Source organism: Diorhabda sublineata, chromosome 7, assembly GCF_026230105.1.
Source record: "Diorhabda sublineata isolate icDioSubl1.1 chromosome 7, icDioSubl1.1, whole genome shotgun sequence".
Taxonomy (NCBI): domain Eukaryota; kingdom Metazoa; phylum Arthropoda; class Insecta; order Coleoptera; family Chrysomelidae; genus Diorhabda; species Diorhabda sublineata.
In genome coordinates, this window is record NC_079480.1 from 24,166,867 (window position 1) to 24,193,082 (window position 26,216).

At 29.6% G+C, this 26,216-nt stretch overlaps 3 protein-coding genes across 4 annotated transcripts in view; all 3 read left to right on the forward strand.

The window, feature by feature from the left end:
* Positions 1–26,216, forward strand: part of LOC130446995 (cilia- and flagella-associated protein 44) — a 41,823-nt gene that overhangs the window by 13,669 nt on the left and 1,938 nt on the right. The window contains exons 8-24 of one of the 2 annotated variants that reach the window (XM_056783578.1): positions 108–350; positions 459–566; positions 1,542–2,122; positions 12,786–12,899; positions 12,975–13,162; positions 13,665–13,849; positions 13,941–14,325; positions 14,485–14,509; positions 14,589–14,775; positions 16,267–16,455; positions 17,126–17,386; positions 17,453–17,658; positions 18,305–18,726; positions 20,700–20,865; positions 21,105–21,243; positions 21,320–21,510; positions 25,816–26,092. In XM_056783578.1, coding sequence (XP_056639556.1) covers positions 108–350; positions 459–566; positions 1,542–2,122; positions 12,786–12,899; positions 12,975–13,162; positions 13,665–13,849; positions 13,941–14,325; positions 14,485–14,509; positions 14,589–14,775; positions 16,267–16,455; positions 17,126–17,386; positions 17,453–17,658; positions 18,305–18,726; positions 20,700–20,865; positions 21,105–21,243; positions 21,320–21,510; positions 25,816–26,092 — 3,867 coding nt within the window. Of the gene's footprint in view, positions 1–107; positions 351–458; positions 567–1,541; positions 2,123–12,785; positions 12,900–12,974; positions 13,163–13,664; positions 13,850–13,940; positions 14,330–14,484; positions 14,510–14,588; positions 14,776–16,266; positions 16,456–17,125; positions 17,387–17,452; positions 17,659–18,304; positions 18,727–20,699; positions 20,866–21,104; positions 21,244–21,319; positions 21,511–25,815; positions 26,093–26,216 lie in introns of both variants that reach the window. The other variant, XM_056783580.1, reaches the window with a different exon arrangement.
* Positions 15,135–16,228, forward strand: LOC130446997 (proteasome inhibitor PI31 subunit). Its single transcript, XM_056783582.1, has one exon. The coding sequence runs from the start codon at positions 15,240–15,242 to the stop codon at positions 16,104–16,106; it is 867 nt and encodes a 288-aa protein (XP_056639560.1). The 5' UTR covers positions 15,135–15,239; the 3' UTR covers positions 16,107–16,228.
* LOC130446996 (connectin-like) lies at positions 22,681–24,249 on the forward strand. Its single transcript, XM_056783581.1, has one exon. It carries the CDS (start codon positions 23,117–23,119, stop codon positions 24,239–24,241), a length of 1,125 nt encoding a protein of 374 aa, XP_056639559.1. The 5' UTR covers positions 22,681–23,116; the 3' UTR covers positions 24,242–24,249.

Consider the following 26,216-nt stretch of genomic DNA (forward strand, 5'->3'; position numbering starts at 1 on the left):
CACCCAAAACCAGTTTTCTCTATAAAAGTATTAAAACTAATCTATTTGTCAGATGTATGTGAAACGTTGACAGATGATGATGGAAGTGTCAATTTTTCCATTTTCAGGACGGTAATGGTGGAATTTGGCAAATCGATTTGAATACCTTGACTGAACCGGAGCCTTCGACTCAGTTTTATAAATGCCATGCGGGTAAAGTGGTGGATATCGGTGCTTATAGCTACGGACCTTATTTGGCTAGTTTGGGAAAAGACGGAAGAATTTACGTGTACAATTATTTAGATAAAAAAATGGTGTTTCATTATGAATTTCCGGCAAAAGGTGCTCGAATGATTTGGCCGACAACCGATGTAAGTGTAATTTAGAATTTAAAACAAAAAAATGATGAAAGTTCTAAGCGCCTTCACCAATTTTTTAAAAAAAATATATTGAAACGTACTTAGAATAACTATTTTCAGCAAATTTCCTCGGGGGATGTAATTTTAGCTGGTTTTTGCGATGGGCAAATAAGGGTTTGCGTGTTGAATTTGAAGAACGAAAAAAACATTACACTTACAGTTACCCAGGTAAGATTTCAAATTGAATGAATCTGAGCGAAATGTAATGTCCCTTTTAATTTATTATTTATTACGTCGTAATAATTGGCAGTGCCACAGATTGACTCCCGCCTTTATTTTAATATCTTTGAAACTGTTGGAAACTAAACAATTAATTGTTAACATACTAATTTATTTAAATACACTATGATTATATACTGACTTTGGCTGCCAAACTTGCTAAATTCTATTTATACACAACGGATTTTTCAAGAATTCCGATTCTAAAATGTAAAATATACACAAATGCCTAAAAAAAGAGGTCACAATATAATGTAAACAGCTTATAAAAACAATACGAAGATTTATATTGCAATTTGTATCCGGCGCGTTCACCAAACTTAAGATTTTATTAACCTAATCAAACAGGACCGGTTTCACGGGGTCTACGTCAGTAGACGAGTTCGTAAAGATAAAAATTGGTTACTAATCGTAAGTAGAAGGCGATAGAACTATTTGGGGGGGGGGCAGGCGGTTAATTAACGGTAACCGAAGGAAAGTCGAAATGTCATTCAATTCATTCTTCGTCGTAGTTTTTTCTCTCAGATACAAAATTATTTTTCGCCGAAAAGTAAAGTCTATTTTGGCCAGTATATGATAATCATTTTTTTTATATTGCATTTGCCTTCATCTACAATTTTTCTCGGGAATCGATTGAAGAAAAATAAACAGACAAACCGACGTCAAATAGCGTAGAGTGGAGGGGCGTGGCGTGGCTCTAATGGGTTTCGGCTGTCTAGATAAAGCTCTATTGTTTTTCAAGGCCGTCTTTCTTTCAACGTTAGAAAATTTTGAAGCCCCATAACTCCTCGAGTATGTAATTTGGTTACAGAGGTAAATTGCTCACCTGTACGCTTTTGTCCTGTGTAGGTTCTTACGCGGATCACCCTGTACATAACTGCATACACCATCGAAATCCTGTACTAAATGCTTCACATATTTTAGGTTATAAAACCGCACAATAAACCGATTACTAGTCTAGTAATGAATTCAAAATCGAATGTGGTAGTTAGCGGAGGCGAAGACATGACTATATTCGTATTTTCCGTAAACACCATAAACGAAATGTCAAATTTTTTGGTACCCATCGGGTTCGTACCGACTCCCGATTCGGTAACTTATCTCACGTGGAAACCTCAGACGGATTACGTGATATTAGTCGGTTGTTTACACGGTCAATTAATGGAAGTGGAAGTGCCTCACCAACCCCAAGATTATACCGAAGTTTCTTTCTTACTCAAAACGCAACCGAAATTCAAAAATTTCCAATCGTACAAATCCCAGATAAGAAGAAATATTCATTTGAAGAAAGTGGCCAAGAAGAAAGCCAAGAAAGTCGAATTGAAGAAGGTAGAGATGCAAAGGATACTTAAGGAGAATCCGGGATTGGAAATTGACGAAGAAGTATTTTTAGCCGATTCCGAACCAGAAGAAGAACTCGAACCGTTGTATTTCCCCGAAGAAAGAAGTCGAATTTTATGGATGCGGTATACGCCGGAAAAAACCATCTGGTTATCGATGTCGGGGTGAGAAAAATTATTTTATATACAAAATTTATTAATTTCGCTATTTTTTTTTATTCATAATTGCGTAAAAAATTAATCTTTTAATTTAGAACCGCACTGTTTATACGAATCAATTATTTAATTGAGAAAACATATCGGAGTATAGTAATTAATTTTTTCAAATTATTTTCGTTATATATATATAAAATAATGAAACTTTGATAAGGTTTTCTTTTCAAAATTCAATTTTTTTTTTATAAAAACAATCTTTATTCCAACAAAAATAAAATAATTTTCATTGATATGTGTGTCAAACGATTATTAACCAACTTATTTATCACCGATTGTCGATTTTTAAATAATTCACTACGATTTTATTAATTTCCTATTACTTTGGCGCCATCTACGAGTGTAAATCTAATTTAAAATCACATACTTCATCACATATCATCTATACTTAGATAGTTCACTGCAATATTGTTTGTTACGATCGATCTAGAAGTGTAAATTTGAATAAACAATTCTTTTAATCACAAATAATCCAATTTTTATCAATAAGATCTTCATTCCAACAAAAATTGGATAATTTTCTTTTATATGTGTGTCAAACGATTATTAACCAACTTATTTATCACTGATTGTCGATTTTTAAATAATTCACTGCGATTTTATTAATTTCCTATCACTTTGGCTCCATCTACGAGTGTAAATCTAATTTAAAATCACATACTTCATCACATATCATCTATAATTAGATAGTTCACTGCAATATTGTTTGTTACGATCGATCTAGAAGTGTAAATTTGAATAAACAATTCTTTTAATGACAAATAATTCAATTTTCTTCAATAAAATCTTCATTCCAACAAAAATTGGATAATTTTTTTTTATATGTGTGTCAAACGATTATTAACCAACTTATTTATCACTGATTGTCGATTTTTAAATAATTCACTACGATTTTATTAATTTCCTATCACTTTGGCTCCATCTACGAGTGTAAATCTAATTTAAAATCACATACTTCATCACATATCATCTATAATTAGATAGTTCACTGCAATATTGTTTGTTACGATCGATCTAGAAGTGTGAATTTGAATAAACAATCCTTTTAATGACAAATAATTCAATTTTCTTCAACAAAATCTTCATTCCAACAAAAATTGGATAATTTTCTTTTATATGTGTGTCAAACGATTATTAACCAACTTATTTATCACTGATTGTCGATTTTTAAATAATTCACTACGATTTTATTAATTTCCTATCACTTTGGCTCCATCTACGAGTGTAAATCTAATTTAAAATCACATACTTCATCACATATCATCTATAATTAGATAGTTCACTGCAATATTGTTTGTTACGATCGATCTAGAAGTGTGAATTTGAATAAACAATCCTTTTAATGACAAATAATTCAATTTTCTTCAACAAAATCTTCATTCCAACAAAAATTGGATAATTTTCTTTTATATGTGTGTCAAACGATTATTAACCAACTTATTTATCACTGATTGTCGATTTTTAAATAATTCACTGCGATTTTATTAATTTCCTATCACTTTGGCGCCATCTACGAGTGTAAATCTAATTTAAAAGCACATATCATCTATACTTAGATAGTTCACTGCAATATTGTTTGTTACGATCGATCTAGAAGTGTAAATTTGAATAAACAATTCTTTTAATCACAAATAATCCAATTTTTATCAATAAGATCTTCATTCCAACAAAAATTGGATAATTTTCTTTTATATGTGTGTCAAACGATTATTAACCAACTTATTTATCACTGATTGTCGATTTTTAAATAATTCACTACGATTTTATTAATTTCCTATCACTTTGGCTCCATCTACGAGTGTAAATCTAATTTAAAATCACATACTTCATCACATATCATCTATAATTAGATAGTTCACTGCAATATTGTTTGTTACGATCGATCTAGAAGTGTGAATTTGAATAAACAATCCTTTTAATGACAAATAATTCAATTTTCTTCAACAAAATCTTCATTCCAACAAAAATTGGATAATTTTCTTTTATATGTGTGTCAAACGATTATTAACCAACTTATTTATCACTGATTGTCGATTTTTAAATAATTCACTACGATTTTATTAATTTCCTATCACTTTGGCTCCATCTACGAGTGTAAATCTAATTTAAAATCACATACTTCATCACATATCATCTATAATTAGATAGTTCACTGCAATATTGTTTGTTACGATCGATCTAGAAGTGTGAATTTGAATAAACAATCCTTTTAATGACAAATAATTCAATTTTCTTCAACAAAATCTTCATTCCAACAAAAATTGGATAATTTTCTTTTATATGTGTGTCAAACGATTATTAACCAACTTATTTATCACTGATTGTCGATTTTTAAATAATTCACTGCGATTTTATTAATTTCCTATCACTTTGGCGCCATCTACGAGTGTAAATCTAATTTAAAAGCACATATCATCTATACTTAGATAGTTCACTGCAATATTGTTTGTTACGATCGATCTAGAAGTGTAAATTTGAATAAACAATTCTTTTAATCACAAATAATCCAATTTTTATCAATAAGATCTTCATTCCAACAGAAATTGAATAATTTTCTTTTATATGTGTGTCAAACGATTATTAACCAACTTATTTATCACTGATTGTCGATTTTTAAATAATTCACTGCGATTTTATTAATTTCCTATTACTTTGGCGCCATCTACGAGTGTAAATCTAATTTAAAATCACATACTTCATCACATATCATCTATACTTAGATAGTTCACTGCAATATTGTTTGTTACGATCGATCTAGAAGTGTAAATTTGAATAAACAATTCTTTTAATGACAAATAATTCAATTTTCTTCAATAAAATCTTCATTCCAACAAAAATTGGATAATTTTTTTTTATATGTGTGTCAAACGATTATTAACCAACTTATTTATCACTGATTGTCGATTTTTAAATAATTCACTGCGATTTTATTAATTTCCTATTACTTTGGCGCCATCTACGAGTGTAAATCTAATTTAAAATCACATACTTCATCACATATCATCTATACTTAGATAGTTCACTGCAATATTGTTTGTTACGATCGATCTAGAAGTGTAAATTTGAATAAACAATTCTTTTAATGACAAATAATTCAATTTTCTTCAATAAAATCTTCATTCCAACAAAAATTGGATAATTTTCTTTTATATGTGTGTCAAACGATTATTAACCAACTTATTTATCACTGATTGTCGATTTTTAAATAATTCACTACGATTTTATTAATTTCCTATCACTTTGGCGCCATCTACGAGTGTAAATCTAATTTAAAAGCACATATCATCTATAATTAGATAGTTCACTGCAATATTGTTTGTTACGATCGATCTAGAAGTGTGAATTTGAATAAACAATCCTTTTAATGACAAATAATTCAATTTTCTTCAACAAAATCTTCATTCCAACAAAAATTGGATAATTTTCTTTTATATGTGTGTCAAACGATTATTAACCAACTTATTTATCACTGATTGTCGATTTTTAAATAATTCACTGCGATTTTATTAATTTCCTATCACTTTGGCGCCATCTACGAGTGTAAATCTAATTTAAAAGCACATATCATCTATACTTAGATAGTTCACTGCAATATTGTTTGTTACGATCGATCTAGAAGTGTAAATTTGAATAAACAATTCTTTTAATCACAAATAATCCAATTTTTATCAATAAGATCTTCATTCCAACAAAAATTGGATAATTTTCTTTTATATGTGTGTCAAACGATTATTAACCAACTTATTTATCACTGATTGTCGATTTTTAAATAATTCACTGCGATTTTATTAATTTCCTATTACTTTGGCGCCATCTACGAGTGTAAATCTAATTTAAAATCACATACTTCATCACATATCATCTATAATTAGATAGTTCACTGCAATATTGTTTGTTACGATCGATCTAGAAGTGTAAATTTGAATAAACAATTCTTTTAATGACAAATAATTCAATTTTCTTCAATAAAATCTTCATTCCAACAAAAATTGGATAATTTTCTTTTATATGTGTGTCAAACGATTATTAACCAACTTATTTATCACTGATTGTCGATTTTTAAATAATTCACTACGATTTTATTAATTTCCTATCACTTTGGCTCCATCTACGAGTGTAAATCTAATTTAAAATCACATACTTCATCACATATCATCTATAATTAGATAGTTCACTGCAATATTGTTTGTTACGATCGATCTAGAAGTGTAAATTTGAATAAACAATTCTTTTAATGACAAATAATTCAATTTTCTTCAATAAGATCTTCATTCCAACAAAAATTGGATAATTTTCATTGATATGTGTGTCAAACGATTATTAACCAACTTATTTATCACCGATTGTCGATTTTTAAATAATTCACTACGATTTTATTAATTTCCTATCACTTTGGCGCCATCTACGAGTGTAAATCTAATTTAAAATCACATACTTCATCACATATCATCTATACTTAGATAGTTCACTGCAATATTGTTTGTTACGATCGATCTAGAAGTGTGAACTTGAATAAACAATCCTTTTAATGACAAATAATCCAATTTTTATCAATAAGATCTTCATTCCAACAAAAATTGGATAATTTTCTTTTATATGTGTGTCAAACGATTATTAACCAACTTATTTATCACTGATTGTCGATTTTTAAATAATTCACTGCGATTATATTAATTTCCTATTACTTTGGCGCCATCTACGAGTGTAAATCTAATTTAAAATCACATACTTCATCACATATCATCTATACTTAGATAGTTCACTACAATATTGTTTGTTACGATCGATCTAGAAGTGTAAATTTGAATAAACAATTCTTTTAATGACGAATAATTCAATTTTCTTCAACAAAATCTTCATTCCAACAAAAATTGGATAATTTTCTTTTATATGTGTGTCAAACGATTATTAACCAACTTATTTATCACTGATTGTCGATTTTTAAATAATTCACTGCGATTTTATTAATTTCCTATTACTTTGGCGCCATCTACGAGTGTAAATCTAATTTAAAATCACATACTTCATCACATATCATCTATACTTAGATAGTTCACTGCAATATTGTTTGTTACGATCGATCTAGAAGTGTAAATTTGAATAAACAATTCTTTTAATGACAAATAATTCAATTTTCTTCAATAAAATCTTCATTCCAACAAAAATTGGATAATTTTCTTTTATATGTGTGTCAAACGATTATTAACCAACTTATTTATCACTGATTGTCGATTTTTAAATAATTCACTACGATTTTATTAATTTCCTATCACTTTGGCTCCATCTACGAGTGTAAATCTAATTTAAAATCACATACTTCATCACATATCATCTATAATTAGATAGTTCACTGCAATATTGTTTGTTACGATCGATCTAGAAGTGTAAATTTGAATAAACAATTCTTTTAATGACAAATAATTCAATTTTCTTCAATAAGATCTTCATTCCAACAAAAATTGGATAATTTTCATTGATATGTGTGTCAAACGATTATTAACCAACTTATTTATCACCGATTGTCGATTTTTAAATAATTCACTACGATTTTATTAATTTCCTATCACTTTGGCGCCATCTACGAGTGTAAATCTAATTTAAAATCACATACTTCATCACATATCATCTATACTTAGATAGTTCACTGCAATATTGTTTGTTACGATCGATCTAGAAGTGTGAACTTGAATAAACAATCCTTTTAATGACAAATAATCCAATTTTTATCAATAAGATCTTCATTCCAACAAAAATTGGATAATTTTCTTTTATATGTGTGTCAAACGATTATTAACCAACTTATTTATCACTGATTGTCGATTTTTAAATAATTCACTGCGATTATATTAATTTCCTATTACTTTGGCGCCATCTACGAGTGTAAATCTAATTTAAAATCACATACTTCATCACATATCATCTATAATTAGATAGTTCACTGCAATATTGTTTGTTACGATCGATCTAGAAGTGTAAATTTGAATAAACAATTCTTTTAATGACAAATAATTCATTTTTCTTCAATAAAATCTTCATTCCAACAAAAATTGGATAATTTTCTTTTATATGTGTGTCAAACGATTATTAACCAACTTATTTATCACTGATTGTCGATTTTTAAATAATTCACTACGATTTTATTAATTTCCTATCACTTTGGCTCCATCTACGAGTGTAAATCTAATTTAAAATCACATACTTCATCACATATCATCTATAATTAGATAGTTCACTGCAATATTGTTTGTTACGATCGATCTAGAAGTGTAAATTTGAATAAACAATTCTTTTAATGACAAATAATTCAATTTTCTTCAATAAGATCTTCATTCCAACAAAAATTGGATAATTTTCATTGATATGTGTGTCAAACGATTATTAACCAACTTATTTATCACCGATTGTCGATTTTTAAATAATTCACTACGATTTTATTAATTTCCTATCACTTTGGCGCCATCTACGAGTGTAAATCTAATTTAAAATCACATACTTCATCACATATCATCTATACTTAGATAGTTCACTGCAATATTGTTTGTTACGATCGATCTAGAAGTGTGAACTTGAATAAACAATCCTTTTAATGACAAATAATCCAATTTTTATCAATAAGATCTTCATTCCAACAAAAATTGGATAATTTTCTTTTATATGTGTGTCAAACGATTATTAACCAACTTATTTATCACTGATTGTCGATTTTTAAATAATTCACTGCGATTATATTAATTTCCTATTACTTTGGCGCCATCTACGAGTGTAAATCTAATTTAAAATCACATACTTCATCACATATCATCTATAATTAGATAGTTCACTGCAATATTGTTTGTTACGATCGATCTAGAAGTGTAAATTTGAATAAACAATTCTTTTAATGACAAATAATTCAATTTTCTTCAATAAAATCTTCATTCCAACAAAAATTGGATAATTTTCTTTTATATGTGTGTCAAACGATTATTAACCAACTTATTTATCACTGATTGTCGATTTTTAAATAATTCACTACGATTTTATTAATTTCCTATCACTTTGGCTCCATCTACGAGTGTAAATCTAATTTAAAATCACATACTTCATCACATATCATCTATAATTAGATAGTTCACTGCAATATTGTTTGTTACGATCGATCTAGAAGTGTAAATTTGAATAAACAATTCTTTTAATGACAAATAATTCAATTTTCTTCAATAAGATCTTCATTCCAACAAAAATTGGATAATTTTCATTGATATGTGTGTCAAACGATTATTAACCAACTTATTTATCACCGATTGTCGATTTTTAAATAATTCACTACGATTTTATTAATTTCCTATCACTTTGGCGCCATCTACGAGTGTAAATCTAATTTAAAATCACATACTTCATCACATATCATCTATACTTAGATAGTTCACTGCAATATTGTTTGTTACGATCGATCTAGAAGTGTGAACTTGAATAAACAATCCTTTTAATGACAAATAATCCAATTTTTATCAATAAGATCTTCATTCCAACAAAAATTGGATAATTTTCTTTTATATGTGTGTCAAACGATTATTAACCAACTTATTTATCACTGATTGTCGATTTTTAAATAATTCACTGCGATTATATTAATTTCCTATTACTTTGGCGCCATCTACGAGTGTAAATCTAATTTAAAATCACATACTTCATCACATATCATCTATACTTAGATAGTTCACTACAATATTGTTTGTTACGATCGATCTAGAAGTGTAAATTTGAATAAACAATTCTTTTAATGACGAATAATTCAATTTTCTTCAACAAAATCTTCATTCCAACAAAAATTGGATAATTTTCTTTTATATGTGTGTCAAACGATTATTAACCAACTTATTTATCACTGATTGTCGATTTTTAAATAATTCACTGCGATTTTATTAATTTCCTATTACTTTGGCGCCATCTACGAGTGTAAATCTAATTTAAAATCACATACTTCATCACATATCATCTATACTTAGATAGTTCACTGCAATATTGTTTGTTACGATCGATCTAGAAGTGTAAATTTGAATAAACAATTCTTTTAATGACAAATAATTCAATTTTCTTCAATAAAATCTTCATTCCAACAAAAATTGGATAATTTTCTTTTATATGTGTGTCAAACGATTATTAACCAACTTATTTATCACTGATTGTCGATTTTTAAATAATTCACTACGATTTTATTAATTTCCTATCACTTTGGCTCCATCTACGAGTGTAAATCTAATTTAAAATCACATACTTCATCACATATCATCTATAATTAGATAGTTCACTGCAATATTGTTTGTTACGATCGATCTAGAAGTGTAAATTTGAATAAACAATTCTTTTAATGACAAATAATTCAATTTTCTTCAATAAGATCTTCATTCCAACAAAAATTGGATAATTTTCATTGATATGTGTGTCAAACGATTATTAACCAACTTATTTATCACCGATTGTCGATTTTTAAATAATTCACTACGATTTTATTAATTTCCTATCACTTTGGCGCCATCTACGAGTGTAAATCTAATTTAAAATCACATACTTCATCACATATCATCTATACTTAGATAGTTCACTGCAATATTGTTTGTTACGATCGATCTAGAAGTGTGAACTTGAATAAACAATTCTTTTAATGACGAATAATTCAATTTTCTTCAACAAAATCTTCATTCCAACAAAAATTGGATAATTTTCTTTTATATGTGTGTCAAACGATTATTAACCAACTTATTTATCACTGATTGTCGATTTTTAAATAATTCACTGCGATTTTATTAATTTCCTATTACTTTGGCGCCATCTACGAGTGTAAATCTAATTTAAAATCACATACTTCATCACATATCATCTATACTTAGATAGTTCACTGCAATATTGTTTGTTACGATCGATCTAGAAGTGTAAATTTGAATAAACAATTCTTTTAATGACAAATAATTCAATTTTCTTCAATAAAATCTTCATTCCAACAAAAATTGGATAATTTTCTTTTATATGTGTGTCAAACGATTATTAACCAACTTATTTATCACTGATTGTCGATTTTTAAATAATTCACTACGATTTTATTAATTTCCTATCACTTTGGCTCCATCTACGAGTGTAAATCTAATTTAAAATCACATACTTCATCACATATCATCTATAATTAGATAGTTCACTGCAATATTGTTTGTTACGATCGATCTAGAAGTGTAAATTTGAATAAACAATTCTTTTAATGACAAATAATTCAATTTTCTTCAATAAGATCTTCATTCCAACAAAAATTGGATAATTTTCATTGATATGTGTGTCAAACGATTATTAACCAACTTATTTATCACCGATTGTCGATTTTTAAATAATTCACTACGATTTTATTAATTTCCTATCACTTTGGCGCCATCTACGAGTGTAAATCTAATTTAAAATCACATACTTCATCACATATCATCTATACTTAGATAGTTCACTGCAATATTGTTTGTTACGATCGATCTAGAAGTGTGAACTTGAATAAACAATCCTTTTAATGACAAATAATCCAATTTTTATCAATAAGATCTTCATTCCAACAAAAATTGGATAATTTTCTTTTATATGTGTGTCAAACGATTATTAACCAACTTATTTATCACTGATTGTCGATTTTTAAATAATTCACTGCGATTATATTAATTTCCTATTACTTTGGCGCCATCTACGAGTGTAAATCTAATTTAAAATCACATACTTCATCACATATCATCTATACTTAGATAGTTCACTACAATATTGTTTGTTACGATCGATCTAGAAGTGTAAATTTGAATAAACAATTCTTTTAATGACGAATAATTCAATTTTCTTCAACAAAATCTTCATTCCAACAAAAATTGGATAATTTTCTTTTATATGTGTGTCAAACGATTATTAAGGAACTTCATAGAATATCGATATTTAAATTCGGTACGATTTTATTAATTTCGATCACTTTGGCGCCATCTACGAGTGTAAACCTAATTTAAAATCACATATACTTAGATAGTTCACTGCAATGTTGTTTGTTACGCTCAATCTAGAAGTGTAAAAGTCCATTACTAATTTCCCATAGTCATAAAATAATGTCAAATTTGAATTTCATTAATGGCGGGAAATTTTATTCTTATTTTATTATAGTAAAACTTGATTCGGTATTAATTATAATTAGTAACCTAGTAAAATTTTTTAATTAATTCATTTAATCAAATAATGTAATTAAAAAAAAACATAATAGTCTTAAAACATTATGTTTATTAATTAATAACCAGAACTGGAAACAATGCACACTACAACCATAGAATTATTTAGTCTTATGTCATTTCTATTAATGCCCAACGACTCATCCACAACTTTAGAAACTTTCAACATTATTTTTTCACCTTATAAAATTAATTTTAAATTAAATAAATCGCAATTTTTATTTTTACGTTATTTATTTACATAAAGTGAGGTGTAATTGGTGACGTCATAACACATTCTGTCAGATTCGATGGTAGACTTTGTGTGAGCAGAGCCGTCTAGTGTAAACAAAAAAAAATTAATTCGTCCTTGAGTTATCTAGGCGAATATTTTATGTGCGTTTCATAAGAATTTTTTTCAGATATGATGCCGGTTACATTTACGAATACAAAATGGATCAATCGGACAATATACCATTTAGATACAAAATGGTGTACGAGGCCGATGACGTCGAAATCAGTTCCTACGTTTACGAGTAATTATTTTTCTTTTATCGATCATTAAATCGATTCTATCGATTCAAACGAAAGTAATTTGTTGAATATTACAGCGAACAAAGGAAGTATCTCATTTTCGCTATGCAAGACGGAAGTATACGTATAAATAGAGTGAATCCGAGAAATTTTCGAGATCTCAAAGATTATTATACGTATTCGTTACACGATAACCAATACGGTTTCATACCGAGGATGTGTTTTAGTTGGGACGAAAAATTTTTCTTTACGTGCGGTCACGACGGTAAGAATTTTTTTTTTTTTAATTGAATATTTTTATTTACCAAAAATACCATATAAACGCAGTTAAGTCGGAATTACTGAACACACTGTTTACACTACACTCAGAATTACACCGTCTGTCGCGCGTTTCGACGATCAAACTATCATCATCAGAAACTAATGACTTAACTTACTTGTTTTATACTAAATTTTCCCGCCAATAAAACTTCTCCCGTGAAAATTAATTCCAGCGCCAATGAGGTTTTCCCGCGCAAATATTTTCAAGGTCATAGACGTCATAGAGAATAGAACACCTAACACGGACAATAACATTTACAATTTTGTCAAATCTTCACTAAATTCATTTAAAATCGCAATTTTTCGTGTAACATCGTTGTCAGATGACTGTTTTCTTGGAACTAATTCCAATAAAACTTAAGATCTGAAAACAATGTAACTACTAACAAAAATGAAAATAAAAACGTTTTTCGACGACTGTAATATCCAAAAAATATCAATTGCAGGCAATGTTTTCGTAATGCAGTTCAATCACGAACATTACATGCCTCCTTTGGTGCTTAAACCGTTGATGAGGATGGCCCCCATTATCCCTACAAAGGATCTAGATCCTTACGTAAAATTGAGTCTAGAAGATACGAAAATACACGCCGAAGACGAAAGGATTATGAAAGCTGCTAACGAACATAAAGTAAGATTTAATCTAGTAAACAAGACTATATTTTTCCCAGTGTACTCGTTTTTCATTCAACAATAAAAAAAAATAACAAATTGACTTTCAGGCGCACGTAAGAGAAACGCTTAAAGGACTGAAAGAACGTTACGCTAAAATATTAGCACGAAACCACAAGCTTTTACCGAGTCAACACATTCCCAGGGAAAAATTGGAACTCGACGAACGTGTATTGAATTACATAGAAGACGATTTTCAGAGTAAACTAGATTTGATACATCGAAAATTTGCGTACGACTTCGAAAAATCTAAATTACAAATGAAAAAACTCTTGAAATATTTCACCGACCCGTGCGATATGCATCCGGTTAAAATTTATGGTATAAATTCCCCTTCGACTTATTTATTGACCATTAGACAGAGAATTATGTCTTCGATGTTTCCTATAGTCATGAAGATGTGCGAAGATAGAATTGAAGAAGAGAAGAACAAAGGCAGGTCGTTACAAATTTTATTATATCACTCATTCATTCGTATCTCATCGAATTAATTTTACTAGCGATACATTCGATTATATCAGTAGATTATTTTCCATTTTTATTCTAATATCTAATAAAATTAAAAATTTAATTTTAATCACTGCTTACATTCAGAAAAGGACAACAACCGTATAATCAGGTAAAGTACTAAAATAGAATTTCCTAAATGATAATTCAATAAAACGTTTGTACCTACTGTTTTTTTTTTTTAATATTAGAGTACCCGAAAGAACTCAACCTGTAGTAAAATTTCAAGCTCAAAAACAAACGAAATCCATGGCATTAGAATATTTTCTATTGAGTTTAACGTCATCTCAAATCGAACAAAAACTGGGGCCTAAACTTACTAGACTACTACATAAATACCGACAACGAAGAAATAAATGGGATCAACGCGCTCAACAGGTTAGTATCGCAGTTCGTGATTTAAATATCATCGTATCATCACATATAAAATATTTGAATATCTTGTTCAAATTATTCTATGTTATCTAATTCGATTCAAATCGATTAATCGAGGTGTCAAGCCGTACATAACCATAACATCTCAAATTGGACATGAACTGGATTCTAATCTTACGAGATTACTACATAAATATCAACATCGAAGACACAAATAGGATTTACTTACCTCAATAGGTTAGTATTAACGTTCGTGATTTAAATAATCTTATCATCACATATAAAATATTCGAATGTCTTGTCTATTCAAATTATTCTGTGTAACCTAATTCGATTCGAATCGATTAATCGAAGTTGTGTCATATCTGTCAAATCGTACATAACCATAACCTTATAGTTTTGTTAATTAAGATGACGAGCAATTTCAACTTTAAAATTCGTCAATAAATATCAATATCTATTTCGAAATGGCCGAATCTGTTTTCGGTTGGGATTTACTTTACAACAGCGTCGAAAAAGATATAAAAAATAATCAAGATATTTTGATCTGTCTTACGCATTTGGTTTTGGTTTCGAATGGGTTTAGATGCATTGGTTTGGGAGAATCCAAGATTATAGACGGCGATGAACCTAAATCTGAATCTCTTCCGAAAAATTGGAATGAAAATTATTCTATTAGATATGTTTATCAAGGGAAATTGTACATTTTGAAAGCTACTCATTTAGACGACGCAGTAATGATAAACCTGATAAGAATCGATGAACGTACTGTATCTTTCGTACAATTGAATACGAGAAGTGTCGCTTCCAGATCGGGACCTTTAAGCGAAATGATACCTAATCATAAAGATATAGTGGAACAAATTAGAACGCAGCTTATTAGTAAAGTGATTGTTTCTTCGAAAACAAAAGAAAACGCTAGTCAAACTGAAAATCCGGGTCGAAGTAGAAGTGACGCTAGACAACAAGATGATCATTTAAGGCGTTTTCCACCGACGCAACCCATAGTTCCAGTGATACCTGTAATACCGAACATCAATCCTGGTAATTATGGACGTAGTGATCTAGATCCTCTGGGAGGTATAGGACCGTTAGGATTTCCCGCGGCAGGTGGAGGTGGGATGTTGTTCAGACCACCAGGACCATCTTTCGGTGGTGGATTTGGCGGAGTAGTCCCAGGCGGGAATGTAGGGCTTCCACCCGGTGCTGTTCCACCTGGCGCTAGATTTGATCCATTTAGACCTCCAGATCCTGATCGTTTCCCACCAAGAAGACCTAATAGACCTGATAACGACGAATTCCCGCCTCCAGGTTATGATGATATGTTTATGTAGTCAGTGTTTTGGATAGTTTTTTGAATAACTTATGGAAAAAAACATTTTTTTTATCATAATTTTTTAAAAATATGTAAAATGGATTCTGTATTTTATTTATTCAATAAAATAGTTTTTGAGTATGTTTTGTTTGTGGATTAGTTTTTTAATTTGATTGTAGTGGGAAGAATTTAATGCAAAAAAACCGGATCCGGCTAAAAATCATCCGGATGATGAAAAATTCTTACAAGAAGCAATGCAGAATATAGGAGACTATAAACTGAAAGAGGCTGATAATTATAAGCCGTTACCAGAAGAAAGAGAAACTACTATAAAGAAATATAAGCAAGTACTCGATACTAGATTGAAAGTAAGTATAAATTTTGAAGCAGCTCAATACAAAGTGAAAATGCTTAAAAGTCTAGATACAGTATCCTAGAATTTAATTTTTTAATAAATAAAGATAAATTACTTCAACTAAAAAATATTTCTAAATTTGTTACTGTTTTTTTTTCTTCAAATTCAACATTTATATACATTTGTGATAAAAGAAAATACAACTCGGGCAACTACCCTGCAATTAATTAATTGTAATTAGGGGTAACTGCCAGTTTATCTATCCGATCAATCACTTATCAGTTAGATTCATAAGTGAAAATTTCACCTTAATTCAGGACAATGCCCTTTCACTTACCGCACTTTTCGTATGGTAATATTTACAGGATATAGAAATTGTCCCTATGGATAGACCAGCACATAGGTGGGACTTAAATCCTATTGAGTATTTATGGGATACACCAGCCACACAGATGGCGCTGCCATTGTCAAATCCATCCTTCCTTAATTTTGGGAGGTTTTGAGCACAGAAGGCGTCGGGTTAGTCTTTATTGGTTAGATTAGGTATTGTTTTGTTTAGAACATTTTTGTGACAAAAATGACCAATCCAGGGAATTTTTATTGGTTTACGAGTAATTTATAATTATTTTAATTGTATTACCCAAGCTTTAAAAACATTAAAAATATATTTAAAAAACTTTCAGCAATACAACATAAGACATAAATTTATAAAAAGAGTTTACGATTTACGAGACCTGAAATATAAAACAATAGAACAATTAAAAGTGTATAGGGAAGAATTGCTAGACATACATCTCGAACTACCACATAACCTCCACCGTTTCGGTCCGGATATACCCGAAAAAAATCCCGACGAATTTCCCGAAGAGAAATTAACACCGCAAATTATTATCGAAGAAACTGAAGAATCGATTACTACTACTAATACAATCGATTACGTACCCGTAAGTTTTATATCGATTAAACGCCAAACACACCCTAATTATTTGTTTTTTTTTTAATAATTTTAGCAACCTACAGTGGGAGCTAGAGAACGTTATATACTACCCAACAGAAATATTTATCCAAAAATGAATAATAACATTTTCGTACCGTCCCATCCCTTATCCGATATCGAATATGTAATTACAGCTGATTTCAACGAATTACTTAATAATTATCCCGTCGACGTTGACACTCCTTTCGAGTCCGAATTGAGAGCAAAAAGACTCACAAGGTATGTTTTTCGCATAATACGTAGGTCGGCATAAGTCTGGCAACGCTGTCGAAACTTCGGCATAAGTCCGGCGACGCTCATAAGTCTCGCACGTTATCGAAAAATTAGCATAAGTCCGTCAACGTTATCGAACAAATCGGTATAAGTTTAGTTACGCTCTAAAGTTTGACAACGTTGCCTAAAAATCGGCATAAGTCCGGCGACGCTCGTAAGTCTGGCAACGATCTCGAAAAATCGGCATGAGTAACATGAAAACGAGGCATGTTCCTGCTTCAGACAGTTGTATCTAGGTCAGGATGAATAACCGATACAAGTTCACAATTCAAAAAAGAGTTTCACGTCGAATCTGAGTACGAAACTATGTTTACCGAATTTCAACGACGATTTCCGAACACACCGCTACCAAATCATCCAACAGTGTCGAAGACGTACCAGAAATTCTTAAAAACGGGCTCTGTTGCGACGCGCCGCGCTCCGAACAATCGGTATCTGTAACAACTAACGAAAATATGGAAACAGCAGCGCTGGAGTTAATTTCCTTCATTTCGACGTTGCATTTTTTCTTTTGATGCAAATTTGTTGTCCGACTTATGTCGCCTTCTGTAGTAGAGGACGAGAACCAATTTATTTTATTTATTTGTTGCAGAGTACTTTTTAATCAATCACTCATAATTTCCAAAATGAATAAAGCAATCGCGGATTTCAATTACGAAATCGAAGAAGGTAAAAAAGCGCGTTTGCCGGTTCACCCTCAAGGTAATTTCGTCGATATCTTCATTCTAACGTTGAATCAAGAATTGAATATTTTAAAAAAATTCGAAGACGGTGAAGATTATCTTCAAAATAAGGTTAACAAATGTTTATTGCACGTTCATAACATGGAGGATGAAATCGATGAGGAAAAAAGTAAAAAAATCGATATCGAAAACGAAATCGATTTGAATCATCAGGAAGAACAGAAAATACAAGAAAAATTTAAACACGTCACCGAGACTAGTAAATATTATGATTTTCTGAGGAAAGTTTTTCGTAAAAAATATAGACCGCCAAAGCAAACAACCGATTCTGGTATGTCGATTTTTTTCCTGCGGAAACCGTTATTTTAGTTTAGTCCACCTCTATACTATATAACGTTAATTAATATATAAAAAAATCTGTTACAAGTCATTTGTTAGCGCGGTATTCGTTTATTCAGTTTATTCAGCCATCTTGGTAATCTAACCTCCTCTTTTCCCAAACTTCAACTGTCATTTATCATTTTTCACGCCTACCCAGTGTAAATACTGCATTTGATACTATGAAAAAACAACATATTTATATTTGATTATTATGATTTTGAAACTTTTCTCTAATCTCAAATAGGACGACATTAATATTGACTCAAAACAAAAAATTAGTGGCTTGATTGAGACACATGGGAGTGGCCGCCATTTTCAACCCAAACTCGACCGATTCAGCATTGACGTACATTAATTTTCTAATAATAACGCTTATAAAATCGTAATTTATATTCTCAAAAACGTTTCAAGGGATCAATATTATGAATATAAATTACGATTTTTTAAGCGTTATTATAAGAAAAACAAATTTAAGTCAATAACATAGCGGCCACTCTCATGTCACCACACTGTCTCGATCAAGCCACCGTACTAAAAATATGATTACAACGCCATCTCTTTTTTGAATTCTAAGAATTATCGAATGCTCTCAAGCGGTATAGAGATGGAGATTTCTATTTGTATATTTGTGTCAATTAAAATAACTGTTAGTTCCAAGCGGAGGTTCAAGTAGAAATTCCCACCTCTATACAACAAAAATATTTATTTAACATACCACATACCTGATAATACAGGTATTTTGCGGTTTTTTTGTAACCTGGTGAAACGGTTCGTCTGTTCAGCTGTACACGCCCGCCCCCCATTTAAATTAAAAATAAACCAAGAATTTTCAAAATACAAATCTTATCGTCTTCTTCTGGCCATTGGTCGTTTTTCCTAAATTTCAGCTAGGACAGCACAACCACCACAATCCCAGCCCTCCTATATCAAGGTTAACTACAAAAAACTTTATTAATTATTTATTTTATTTATTTATTTCTATAAAAGATTTTCCCTTAAACAACCTAAAAATTATCCAACGAATCTCTTATAAGAGATATTAAAGATATTAAAATTGAACTGTTCTTAAAAAAAAATTTCATTTCATAAATTTTTCGTATAAGATTTCTATACCAAGATAAAAAAGAAACATGACAACACTGTTTACGCTAGGTGTTGGCTGGGTACGCTATAACGAATTATTTACTTGCGGCGTTACCTCACACAAACAGTGCATTAACAATTATTTGGTTATTTTGGTACATTGTATTTGTGATTTTTCTTGAAAAAAACTTTCAATTATCAAACAATTATGATTCGTGGTTGTGTAGTTTGTGGAAAAGTTGTAAGTGTGGTTATGTTTTATGTCAGGTAAAAAATTTGTCTATCGCCAGTGGCGGGCTCTTTTCTACGTTACTATTATTGAAATATTTACATTTCTATTTAACTATTAATAACAGTCTTTTGGATATTTTAGTTTACCAAAAAAATAATACGTATACGTATTGTTTATATTTTCTATTATTTCTAATCAAGCAATTATTCTTGTTAGTTTAATATTTTGAAATCACCTTTTTGTGATAAAATGGATTAAAGTATAAAATTAATCAAGTTTTCAAATTTAGTCAACTAGCCTATTTACGTCATAATATTATTTCCGTAGCTCAATCAAAATATTTAAAAAAAAAACGAAATAATTTATAAAATAACTACAAAATTTTTTATTTATGGTAAATTTTGTCAGCACAGCAATTGTGTCATATGAAGGTACGCATTTTGCAGCGTTGCCGGATAGCAACTCTAAGTTAACAAGGATAACCTTTTCCTTTTGGCACTTATTAGTTATTCACTATGTTGGAACGAGTTTAGGATGCATTTTATCTCTCTTGTGTTATTAGATCTGTGTAATATACGAACTATTTTTTTTTTGCTATTTTTATTTAGATAGCGATTCAGAATCGTCGTCGTCGAGTTCGGAAGAATCCGAAGATGACGACGGCGCCAGTATAGATTCGCGCGATTTTGGTTTCATTAAACAAGATTTGAACGTCTGCCCGAAAGGATGCGAGCAGGCCATATTCAATTTGACCGTAGAATTGAGAGGGAAACGGTAAGTTTATTTTTTATTTTAAAATTATAATTAATATTTTATATATACGAACATAACCTCATATTTTTATTCGATTTGTTGGTATATTTAGTTAACTGTAACTAATAGTGAGAGAGAGCGATAGAAGGTGTGATAGATGAGAGGAAGAGAGATGTAGAAGGTGATTGAGAAATGAACGGGAAAATCGGACGATGACGTGTGATAGAAACAGTATCGAATGATCGATTTTTGTTTTGTAGACACGTAATCGAACAAAATATCAAAGAATTACAAAGAGTTATTGAAACTATTAATAAAAATGTCGAATTGAGTAATAGGAAAATGAGAATTCTTCAAAATCAATATAAACAGAGCGTTGATGAATTAGAGGCTTATCAGGTTAGTGAATATCCCCTGTTATCTCGAATAGAAATAATCGATTTTCGATGTGTAATATTCGGTTAATCGATTTTAGAGGGAGAAGCAAAGATTATTGAATCAAGTGAGGTGTACGGTCGTTTTGAATTTGGACCAAATCCATGATTATAATCCGGAAACTGACGAAATTTCGGATTATTTAGTATTTTCGAAATCTACGCTGTCGGATCTATATAAAAGAGTTGGAGGCTTGGAAGCAGAAAATTTGGATCAAAAAGCGAAATACGAGTAAGTACAACATTAATTTTTCTAATTAAAAAAATTGTGTAAAATAAATAATAATTATAAAAAATTTACTAAATAATACCAATGACAAAGATAGAAATACTCTTATAGAATTCTTTAACAATTCACAAAAATACAACAATTTTATTAATTTGGCAACGCTGCGTATGTAAAGTAATAAAATGTCCAGGGGCGTACTGCTTTAATAATTTTGTTTGCCTTTAGACATTTCTAACTTGAGATGACGTGTATTAATATTTTCATAGAATTTAAAATATTTTTCAGAAATAAAAATAAATCTTAATATTTTTTTATATAATTCAATATTTGAAAAAAGAATCAAACAAGAAAGTGAAAGGTAATGAAATCTTCAGAAAAAATTTATTTATTACGAAAATAATGGAATGAAAATTAAAAAAAGTTAATTAATTTATCGCTTTCATCCACAATCATCATTAAAAATATTTTTCTTGTTCTTTCTTGGTGGAAAAACTGAGATAAAGTTCCAGAAAGATTAACCCCCCAATTTATCTGAAATTTTACTCAAAGCCTTTCCTTAATTAGAGAAGAGGACCCCTAGAAGGATTTTCACTGACAAAGTTTCGTTTACACCCCAACCCCCTTAAGAGTTGTAACAATTTTTAGTAAATATCTCCTAAAATATCCATTTCAGAAAAAAAAATTTTTAACAAAAAGTGAAGTTCATAAAAAGCTGTACAAAAAAGATTATATATATTTTTCATGTAAACCTATTATTTTGGATGTTATAACCCAAAATATCTCGACAAAAATTAAATCGACTAACCCAACATACTCATCTGCAAATGTCCAAGTGAGAGCCCTCCATAACCGGCGTTATAACAGCTAAAAAACAGGTTTGCGTAAAAATTGCATATACATTTTTTTGTTAAGTTTTTTATGAGCTTAATTTTTTGTTTGAAACTTTTTTCTCTAAAATCAATATTTTCTGAGATATTTACAACTTACTTATAAATTTTAATTCGAATAATCAATTTTTTGGTAAATAAAACACTGTCGAACCATATTTTCTAGATATAATTCACTATTGAAGTGCAATTTTTGCTAAAATATTCAAAAATCAATAATAAATCGACAATGTATTGTAGTGACAACTACGCGATGAAATTTGTCGTAATGGCGCGATCTGAATCATGTTTTTAACGTTGTCACGTAGTGGACAATAAATTTATTATTTAAAACACGTATATGAATAATATCAGTGGAAAAATATTTTTTTCTATATATTTTTTAATTTCATCCTTTAATAATATCATATGTCTTTCAACTATTATTTTTTTATATAAATCAATACATTTTTTTTGAATTTTCCTTCGAGTAACATTCTACTTTATAAAACTGTTTACAGAAATAAAACACAATTAGACAACAGCGCGCGGCGATGAGTAATTTATAGCTGCTCATCTTGTTATTGCTTTTGTATTTTGTACTTCAGTATGACTGTATTGCTTGGTCCGCTATATTTAACCTTGACTGTCTATAGATCACTTTTGATGTTGAGCATAGAATCTCGTTTCTGATTTATGAAGTTCAGTTTAAATTCTGCAAGTGATTTGAAGGGAATGATAATATGTGGTTACAAATATTATTTTTCGTGCTACTTCACGGTAAAGTTTCGTGCGATTGTATAAAAAAAATAAACAGAATATTTTGTAACGAAACGACGTTTGTATCCGGCGATATTTTTAATGGAACATTGGATAATATAAATTATATAGAAATAATTAACCGATCGAGAAAACCTTTAACAATAACCAAAGATTCATTTAAAAATGGTACAGATTTAAAAACTATTTTGATGAAAGAAAATAAAATACGTAAGTTATACGCTTATACTTTCAGAGATCTTCGAAACTTGGAATCACTTTATTTGTACCTTAACGATATAAGTGACATGTATCCTCCGACTTTTGTTAATTTGTCTTCATTAAAAACTATTTTTTTGAATGAAAATAAGTTGAGTTTCATAAGAGAAGGAACGTTTGAAGATTTACCTAACCTATCTCAGCTGGATTTATCTCATAACCAATTAACCGAATTGGGTGATAAAGCTTTAAATAATTTACCAAATCTAACGAAACTGAAGTTGAATAATAATAAAATACGTGCTATATTCGTTCATAAGATACTCAGCCATCCCAAGAAATTGAAAATACTTTGGCTGCACAATAACACTTTAACAGTGTTGTCAAACTTCGCGCTAGAAAATTTGAGTAATTTAAAAATTCTCAATTTGGGATTCAATAATATTTCGACTATTGAAGAAGGCACTTTTAATCAAACGCCTCAATTGAATGTATTAGTTTTGACGCACAATAAATTGAAGGAAATAAGCGGGAACGAATTTCCGCGAAGAGGAATGGACTTTTTGGAAACACTCTATATAGATCACAATTATTTGATGTATCTACAATCGAAGTTCTTCATTAGATTGAGTAGTTTGAAAAGTGTAACTCTGATGGGGAATCCTTGGTTTTGTCCTTGTTTGGAAGACATTTACAAGACTTTACGCGACAATGAAATAAAAGAAAAATGCCAGCAGCGATACATGACCGGAGAAAGACCTATTTGTGTTAATGATAATGTCGAAAATAAACTGTGCACTTTTCATTACGACCCTGTATTGAGTAGAAAATATATAAATTATTTTATACACTTCCCTATAGTTATTCCTATAAGTGAATGTTTAATATAAAGTGAACATATGACGTAGTATTTTTTATATCCATGTGGAAAATCAAACTTTTCGAGTGAAAAAGAAGAAAATCTTCCACGAACGGTAAGGAAAATTAAAAATATAAACTTTGTGAGACGGTAAAATTAATTAAAATGCTAATATTAATAGACATATTTTAATTGGATATTTTTCAAAATTCTATATAATGTGTATTATTATTTACCAATAAAAATAAAAAATTCTAATATTTACTTTCAATAATCTCAAAAGTTAAATTTAACTTGGCAACATGTTGTTATGTCACGTTCGTGAACGGACGTAAGCGAGTTCTTACGCGAACTATGTCTCTACTCATTGTTGCCAGACTTTTTTAACAACTTTCCTTGAATTTCGTAATAATAAATCGTTTCGTTTAAAATAATAATGACGTATTCTTCATATTGAAGAAAATATTTTTATTCTGGCAACACTGTATTCGTTCAACGCGAATGGTAACTTTTCAAGGTTAGTAGAGGATAGGTAGGCAGATATATAACAATGACAGACGAAAGAATGTAGCTGTTACGTCAATTGTTGAAAACGACTCGAAGAATAAGTAATGTACTTAATTTTTTTGCTTTAGGAATTTCTACCTGTTATTTTAAACTGATTTTCATAGAAAAGAAAACCTAAATTGAAGGTAAATCATCACGAAAATTTTCAGAATATAATTTACAGCGTTGCCAAGTGTTATTTAAATTTTATTTATGTCTAATTTGAATTAGTAGGTATCTGATTTGTGTCGAATTTAGGATCACCAAAACAATAAAAAGTCACTAATAGAAGTATTTTTGTATAAAAATAAGGAATAATACGATGAAAGTCATTTATAATGATAAATATTTTAAATCCACATTACTTTCTATTTATCACTGATGTATATATAAATAATAACGAGGTCGTCAGAAACAAAAACATAGATAATCTTCAGGTTATCTTGTACTAAAGAAAGATAAAAAAATCATCATGATATATTTTCGATTGATTCTGTTTAGATCAAATTATATCTTGGAATGTTAATGACTTTTAGACATCCCTCAATAGTAGTTACTTGAACTTCTATTTAAAATTGATTTTAATCCCTATTTTTATGTACAGTACTACAAAGAGACTCAAAAATTGTCAGAATCAATCTTATAATGTCGATTAGGCCCGATTAATAATTTCGAAAAAGTAATTTATGTGACTAATATTATTCAACAATTTGAATCGAGAAGTTTCTAGTACATTTGGTATCTAAAAAATAATTTAATTCAATTGAGAAAAAATATTTTTAAAAAAGATGAAATTTACTTAAGTATTTCGAATGAAAATGGTTCTTAATACATGTATGTCTATAGATAGTGGGTCATAATATAATGTATTTACGTTGTTGTCAGATCCTCCCTATATTCTGGAAATATATATTTTTTGTTGGCTTATGCTGAACATACACATTGTTGTCAGATGTTTCTTTTATACTGAAAATATAATTACTTTTTGTTTCATTACGCTTACAAAATATTTAGATTGACTTAAAACCGATTAACTATGTATAAGCTTTTATTCTTTAGAACTTATTTGAAACATCTAACGAGAATGAAAAAAGATCTGAGATATATGAGGCTGAAGATCAAAAATCTCTTACAAACAATACAACAAATGATGTGTGAAAAATTCGGAAAAATAGTCGATATAAATGAATTAGAACTAGCCATAATAAGAAAAACTTTTAATAAATCTCACATAAATGAATTAGAAGAAGTCGTTTTGAAAAAACTCGTATTCGACGTTCGTTTAAAAAATACTAACATCAAAGAAATATACGCGGAGCAGCTTCGAGAAATGACGGTAAGATGATAGTTGACGTACCCAATCATATTTTTGTTTCTCTTATTATCTAGTAAACCGTGAATTCGATTTGACAGTGACAGTTGTCATTGTGACGCAATAACTTATTTTGAGGTTAAGTATC

What these genes read in the sequence shown, in the direction of transcription:
- LOC130446997 (XM_056783582.1), top strand. Translation starts at nt 15,240, where the DNA reads ATGGCCGAATCTGTTTTCGGTTGGGATTTACTTTACAACAGCGTCGAA.
- LOC130446996 (XM_056783581.1), top strand. Translation starts at nt 23,117, where the DNA reads ATGTGGTTACAAATATTATTTTTCGTGCTACTTCACGGTAAAGTTTCG.